The following is an 8,017-nucleotide window of genomic DNA, read 5'->3' on the forward strand; positions in this document are numbered from 1 at the left end:
GTCTTATACCCAACTGTTTCCTTCATTTACCTTATCACCCCAGCCCCCATTGGGCATTTGAGTTTGAGAACCATAATTTAATCTATCTCTGATATTTTCTACATATAAAATCTGAGGCCCAGGGATACTTGGTCACACAGCCCGTTACTGTCTGAACTGGATTTCAAACCCAAGTCTCCTGACTTCTACTTCAGGCTTCTTTCCATCTTACCACAAAACTACGCATCTGAAGACTGGCCAGTGTTAATTATTTTTAACAAAACTTAACATGTTTACAAAATACAGTTCCAGTTGTTTTTTCATGAGGAAGAGTGAAAGGGTTCTGCTTCTCTTTTCCCCTCCCATTCTCAGAAAGGTAAATAGTTCATGTTCCTTGTGAGAAGTATTTGAAGAAAGATTTCTTAGCAGGTTCTGATGGAGACCTATGCGTAGAACAATAAAATTTTAAAGCTAGCACTGTAGGCAAACCCAAACTATACAATCAGATGCTAATCTGATGTTAAGGTCGTTCAAATTAAAGTGATTTTCAGAACTATAATGAAAGCTAATGTTTATTGAGTTACAGGAGCCGTGCTAAGTGCTTTACGTGTACTGTTTCATTGAATCCTGACTATAATCCTGTGTAACAGGTACTATGGTTATTGCCCACTTTGTAGATGCAGATAATGAGGCTTGGTTAAACTTGCCCCGAATCACAGAACTAGGAAGCAGCACAGTGAGGATTTGAACCCATGTCTATTTGACCAGAAAACCTGTCTTCTTTGCTACTTGCCACATTGCCAGTTCACCAGGGTTAGCCATTTTGACATCACAGCTGTCATTGTAATGCCCTGTGATCATTTTGTAGCCTATATCAGCCATAGGCTCAACAATGGGCAAGAGTCACCATCCTCACCAATCAACTGAATATCATTTTGAACAAAATGAGAGAGCTTATCATGGCTGCCTTATGATACGGTCTTTGTGTTCATAAATTTGCTCTTCATCTTAATAATGCTTAACCAACAGTTTTCTTTGGATGTCCTGTCAGACTGGATGAAGGGGGACTTTGAACCTTCACAGGAGAGAGGCTAGTCAAACCTGGGAGAGAACCTGAGTGGCAAATATGATTTTGTACTTGTCAAAGACCTAGAGGAAATCAGAGTGAAACAAAAGGGATTCAGCAGGTGGGTCTAAAGAAAGATTTTGGATGCTTTGCCTTTTAAGTTCCAGTACACTGGAAATATCTGTTGAAGAAGTCTGACATCATGTCATGAACAAATATCTCTTCATGGTTTTTTTTTGGTTCAGCCCACTTTCCAGACGTCCACACTATTAATTCACATGAAATCTGATTGTGTATACAAAACATACAAAAGAGCAGGTACATGACCGAGACTACCTACTGATAGGAGAACAGGAATCTCTAGTATAAAATCTATAAAAATATGAACTGAATTCAACAAACATATAGTAAGCTTATAACATCCAGGCTCTTTTCTAGGACCTTGGCTATTGAGAATCCTCCGTGAGAAACAAGGGCAGACACAAGCACAGTTAGCTCTAAAAATGACAGAAAGAACTATAGACATCAGTAAAATCTACAGAGCTTGAGAAAATAGAGGTACTTCAGGCTGGTATGGATGGATCTTACAGTGTGTGGGTGTCTGTGTGTGTGTATGTGTGTGTGCGATCAATACTGCGAGAGATGACCCTAGACAAATAGCCAAATTCTATTAATACCAACTCAGGTGTTCAGATGTTTCTCTGTTTCTAGGGAACCATTAAAGGCTTCCAAGCATGAGGGTGACATGATGAGATCTGCTTCAAGAAGGTAACACTGATGGAGGTGGGGAGAATAGGGACCGGAATCAGGGGGACCAGTGCAGAAGCTCCCCAGCAGCCTGTGGAACAGTGATTGCAGCCTCACTTAGGGCCATGGTCCTGGGGTGAAGAGGAGATGGCAGATTCTCATGCTGTTTCCTGTTGAAAGTGGACATGAGGGAGAGGTAACTCCTAAGTTTCTTGCTTGAATAATTGAGAGAATGAAATACACTTTCAGAGAAAACATTTGTTGTACAGGGCTGTGTGCACAGTCACAACAATTAATTAATTAAGAAGTTAAAAATCAGAGCTATGGGTCATCGGGCAGATTGTAGACAAAACAGCCTAGGTGATTGAAATTTTTACTTTTTGGTCCCTTGTGGGCCATCAACTGGGCACAAACCAAAACATGCTCATCCATAACCAGCCAATAATTCCTCCAGAAGCCCTCTTAGCTGATAGATTTGGCTTGAGTTGTCACTAAAGATTGCTAAATGTTTCTTACATTTGTCATATAAGGAGGAATAGAAAAAGAGGCTCATCGCTGTAAAGGTGAGAGAGGCTATGGATATTTTTCCCTGGACAAATCATATTTTGAAGAACTGAATGATAAAATCTTAGTAAGGATGGACTTATGATTTATCATGTTCATGCTGTTTGCTTTTCTGTTTTTTAGTTTTTGATTTCTTATGGGCTATATATTTATGTATTGATTGTGGATTAATAAAAGAAATGATGATATTTTTTCCCCAGAGGGATCAATTCTGTTGCTTCAGACAAGATCAAATCTCACTGGAATAAATAGCATTTTTTCTGGTTACACCAAATTCTTATATAAAGATTTTTTTTGTGTGCAAGATACTAACCTAACCCTGTAATTTACTCCCTGCAAATAGAACTCTCTTTAGAGTTGGATAGCTTTAGTTTATTAAAAATTTTATCAACAAATGGCAATGTGGCCACATTTTATGCTCTTAAATTTAAAGTTTACTTCTGTAATGAGCCTACATCAGTGGGGATTTTAGTCTGTGGTTGAGAAGAACAGGACTGTTCTGTGTGAAAACACATTTCTGTAAATTGCCTTCGCTACAAGTACCACTCGCTCCTATCACTAAAAACAGACTAGAATGAATAATCATTCCCACTGGTTATGTTTCACAGCAGGCCTATGGAAACATGAATGAAATTACATTTGCTTGGGAAAGGTTTTGTTGCTGTTGTTTAAAACCATAGGTGTTTTTAAAAAAAATAGGATTGTATAACTAATCTGATGAATTTTTATTGGATAGTTTTATTCTTCCTCTCTACAGAGTGTGGGCTTTTGTTTTTCTTGTTCTCCAACACACATTGCCAGCCAAGGCCTACCAGGATCTTTTCCCCCAAAACATTATATGTAACTTAAGGAGGCACTACGTCTGTTTCCCTCAGTACCCCAGGCTGACATTTCAAAAAGTACTTCTCATCATGCCTTTTGCAGAAGGTCTGAAAAAGCATTTGGGGCCATAATGAAATTATCAGATTGTTAGGGTGGGCGACATGAATGGGTCATTTCTTTTCTCTTTTCCACCACTTAGCAAGAAACCAACTGCCTTTGTACATCAATCAAGCAGAATCGATTCTGAAGTTTCTCCCTTCACAGGATATGACAGGTCAGTTTGGTAATCCGCGGTCACGAATACCATTAGAATTCATTGCAAACCCCAAGCAATGGTTGGTGTGATCCAGGTCTGGTCTGATGGCAAAAGTCATGCAAAGGCAAATAAGACCCCTGGGTCTTCATGTTCCAGTGTGGGGTTTTCAGGGCAGTGGATGGCCCTGTCCTACAGAAAAACTCTTTCTGTCTGTGAGCCATGCATTCCCACCACTGTTATGATTATGGCACTATTCATACTTGGAGCCTTTTCATTTATTTTCTCCTCAGTGAAAATGCGCTTATTAGACCCTTTCCCGACGACAGGAGGAAACAGAGAACACTGGACAGGAAGAATGGGGAGCAAAATCTTTAGGAAACAGGATCCTGGAGATCAGAGACAAACTTTGACCCTGGACAATTTTGCATAAGATCAGCACGGGCACAGATCTGCCATGTTGAGGTTAGCCAGTGTGAGTTAAGTAAGGACATCCAGGGCAAGAATTACTCGCCCTTTTGTTATTTCTGAAAACTGAACTGCTTTTAGAAATAAGGGCTGGAATGTTCCATAGGAACTCAGAGCATGGAACGCAGGGGCATGGCACACACACTCCGTGTGGGCTATTTAAAAACCAGTTCCTTGGCTTTCCTCTGTGATTCTAAATACGTGTAATCACATTACCCTGCGGCAGCCGGTAACTATTTCTATAACATTGTCCAGCATCTGTGTTTGCTGAGGCCGGATCCACCCAGCAGAAACACAAAGTAGAGAGGTGCTAACTGATGAGGTTGATTGATCCAGGCTTTCTGTGTCACAGCTAATGCCCATCCAGTGTTGGCATTTGAGTAGTATGTGTCGACTGACACTTCTCGAATTTTAAGGACTGATCTATTTAACTCTCCTGGGGAGAGAGAGGTGCCTTAGCTCAACAAAAGGATGCTTTTAAAATGAGCCGTTTATGTATTTAACAATTAATAACATAGGCACAACTGATCACTTTCTCACATACAAGCAATTCTTATCCTACGGAAGGATCCCAGCACTGAAGACTTTGCCCCTTTATGTGCTAAAGACTGTCTTTTTTGAATTTGTTTGATGTACTAACACTTCCCCTAATCACACTATTAGCCATCAGTCAAACAGATAAATCACTTAGGAATATTCTGCTCAATTGTTAATCATTCAAAGACACTAGCTAGTAGAAGGACAGTAGCCAACATTATTACATAATGTCAAAACACCTGATCAGGTTTATGAAATGAAATAGTCAAACCAGTTTGGGGATTTCATATAGACGAAACAATAGATTAAGTGATTTTTTATTTAGCTTTTTTAGCTTTATGTAAAAAGTTAAAACCCTACCATTTATAAAATGTGTAACCATTTGTCACATCCTATACCAAGCATTTTATCTACTTAAATCTTATTTATCTCTGATAACTCTTCAAGGTGTCATCACCTCCATTTTACAGATGAGGAAACTGAGGTTCAGAGAGAGTTAGTTATTTGCACACAATTTCACGTTTAGTTTCTAGGGAGTGGTAGGGTGAGATTTACACACAGGTCTCTCGCATTTCAAATCCATGCTGTTTGCCTCTGTATATAAAACCTCAAACGGCCAAAATGGCCAATTAAGGCAAGAAAACAAAAACAAGCAAAAAAACTTGGGTCCAGGATCATGCAGTTAAGATAACTACAGCTCAGTTGATGGACATTTGGCTGATTCCCCCCCTGGAACCGGTAACTACAACCCAGTCTGTGGCCTGACACCTGAGAACGGGGTTGGGGGGGACCTCTTGCCCCCGTATGTGGTCCTGATCTAAGAACTAACACTCCAATGGCCAAACGTTACACGTCAGAACAAATTATCCATGTTACATTATGACTGTGGAGAGATCTGATTTCTTAGTCAAATATTATTTTTTGACTATTTTCAGACATAGACTGAATATATGGTTCCCTCATGGCTAACTTAAAACACATAGCAAAGACTAATCCTTTGCACTATCCTATATTAATATTTTCTTTCCCTCCTTATAAGGGGATGAGTTATAAATTAGATGAGATTAGAAAGCAGTCACTTGAGAATGAATATTTTAAGGAATTACCTAGAAAGAACTGAGATTTTTCTTCCCCACATGGTAAATCATACAGAGTAGCAGCCTGCCCCAGGTCCCCGAGGACAACATCTTGAGCGCATATGTTATGCTGGGTTCTGTATTGACTAATTCAGAAACTCCAGGGTAAAATAACCAAAGTTCCCAAGTCAAAAATGAAAGTAAAAGGGTGGAATGAAATGAAGATCATTGTTGCAACATTCCAACAACTTCATAAATAGCCATGAAAGTAGCTAGCATTACAGGTTAGCAAATTTACAATTGCAAGCATCAATCCGCACCGTTGGTGTCAAGTCGCAAACAAACCCATCTACCTCACTTTACTGATATTCCTTTCCTCTCCAGAAATATAATCACATTTGACAAAATTAATATTGAGATCGTTTTACTAGAGGGTTTATCCAAATATATGCTATATTAAAAATAGTCATGATATAAATATTTCTCACAAGAGCTGCAGCGATGGTGTGAATAAAAAACTCCCTTCTGAGATTTCAGTAAAACCAGATCTCACAAAGGATCTGAAAGAAAACAAAACAAAACAATAAACAGACACACACAAAGAGACACACACACAGAACAAACCTTATGTTAATCCAGTTTAGCAAAGCAGTCACTATTTGACACTATTTTTTATGAAATACGATACTGTTCCTTCCCAGATGAAGTAGGAGAGATGAATCTGCTACAGGTTTCTCATAATAATGTTCAGGGGTGGAAGATATCTAAGCATGTTCTGTAGCAGCTAATAAAAATCAAAATTTCTAAATGCAGCAAAATGTTAGCCCTGTCAAATGGCCAAGCGTGCAAGAGGAATCTCTCCCCATGCCCTTCTACCAATACATACAAAGCCCCAAATACATCGGCTGGAATTTTTAAATTGTAAATTAGATACCAAAATGCTTACGGGCCTTACAATGAGATAACGTCAGGAGGAACGGTGCGTGGAATGGATCTGGCATTCTCACATAAAGCATTATCTTTGGTACAAGTACACACGGCAGGGCATTTTGGCTTCGCTGGTTTCTTCCCCTCAGTCAGCAAAAGCGCAGATAAGAGACATAGGCAATAAGCAATTCTTTTCAGGGGGTTGCAGGCATTTCCCATCCTTTGGCTTCTCTCTGATTCCATGCAGTCGAAAAAATATCCCCAAACATGAACAGGGCTTCTGGAATTCAGATGGTGATTGTCTTGCTTTAAGACCAGGTCACATAAGAGTCCACCCTTTTCCTCTGCCTCTGTCTCTCTGCTTTTCAAAACAGGAACCTGCAGCTGATTCGTGAGCTGCTCCTCGCTCCAGCGATGCACTGCTCGAGGAAGAGACCTGTGAGGTGCTGCGAGATGGGAGGGATCCAACTGCTCGAGGAGAGAGCGGACTTGCATCACCACGAAAACACTGAGCACAGACCAGCCTTCGAAGGCAAAGCGAAGTGATGTAACAGAAAATAAACAGCTTTCTGCTTGCACCGGGAGCCCTTTAATTGTTACCAAAAATAGGATGGCATAATGTCTTATTAGTGGGTGGGTGGGCCGGTGGGTGGGAGCAGTCATCTTGCATCGGATCTCAGCAATCTCAGAAACCTTTGGGAATTTGCTTTTCATGTGGCAAACAACCTAGTAAGGAAAGCTAGCTTTGGAGCCAGCCCTGGCTGGAAATAGGAAGTGAAATGAAACTCTCTCCCTTCGCAGCTTTTGGCTAAAACCTTGGTATTTCTTGCTGAGTCCACCTGACTGATGCCATCGCTGAAAGACAAGCAAGAACACATGGAGAATGTGACTTTCAGGGAATGAATGTGAGTAAATACTTTTCTGACACTTAACTGTCATAAATTATTGATTTTCATAATCCACCCCGCCCCCTCCCCCCCCCATATGTAAGCCGTTCCCTCCTCCCATGGTGAGGGAGGGAGATAGAAGCAGTTCGTTGACTGCCTCTGTGTATAACCCGCCCTCCTCACCTCTCACACTCCCCTTTCTTCAGCGCTGGAACCAGAAGCCTGGAAGGAACTCCCTGCCAGCAGGAGGCAGCCAACTTTGGTTTCCAGGGCTCTAGAAAGGTCTGGCTGAACCCAGGAGGCTGAGATACGGTGGGGGAAAATGCCAACCTAAGAGCCAGAGACCTGGCTTTTTAGGGTCCAGTTCTGCCATGAACTAGCTGATGGTGCCTCTGGATCTGTTCTCCTGTCTGTAAAATGGGCATGATAATGCAGATGTTCCATAAATATTACAAACATTAAATCCACATGGTAGGGACTTCCCTGGGGGCACGGTGGTTAAGAATCCGCCTGCCAACGCAGGGGACACCAGTTTGAACCCTGGTCTGGGAAGATCGCACGTGCCGCAGAACAACTGAGCCCGTGTGCCACAACTAGTGAGCCCGCGCGCCTAGAGCCCGTGCTCCACAACAAGAGAAGCCACCGCAAGGAGAAGCCCGCGCACCGCAACGAGGAGTAGCCCCCACTCGCC

General features: G+C 41.4%; 1 protein-coding gene across 4 annotated transcripts in view; it reads right to left on the minus strand.

Moving 5' to 3' along the window:
* The window catches only part of LGI1 (leucine rich glioma inactivated 1), a 33,345-nt gene extending 26,377 nt beyond the window's left edge, over positions 1–6,968 (minus strand). For 3 of the 4 annotated variants that reach the window (XM_065894253.1, XM_065894252.1, XM_065894255.1), the window contains exons 1-2: positions 6,468–6,682; positions 6,001–6,072 (exon numbers count right to left, since the gene is read on the minus strand). In XM_065894253.1, coding sequence (XP_065750325.1) covers positions 6,001–6,072; positions 6,468–6,682 — 287 coding nt within the window. Of the gene's footprint in view, positions 1–6,000; positions 6,073–6,467 lie in introns of all 4 variants that reach the window. The other variant, XM_065894251.1, reaches the window with a different exon arrangement.
* Between the last annotated feature and the right edge of the window lie 1,049 nt (positions 6,969–8,017).

Source organism: Phocoena phocoena, chromosome 16, assembly GCF_963924675.1.
Source record: "Phocoena phocoena chromosome 16, mPhoPho1.1, whole genome shotgun sequence".
Lineage (NCBI taxonomy): Eukaryota > Metazoa > Chordata > Mammalia > Artiodactyla > Phocoenidae > Phocoena > Phocoena phocoena.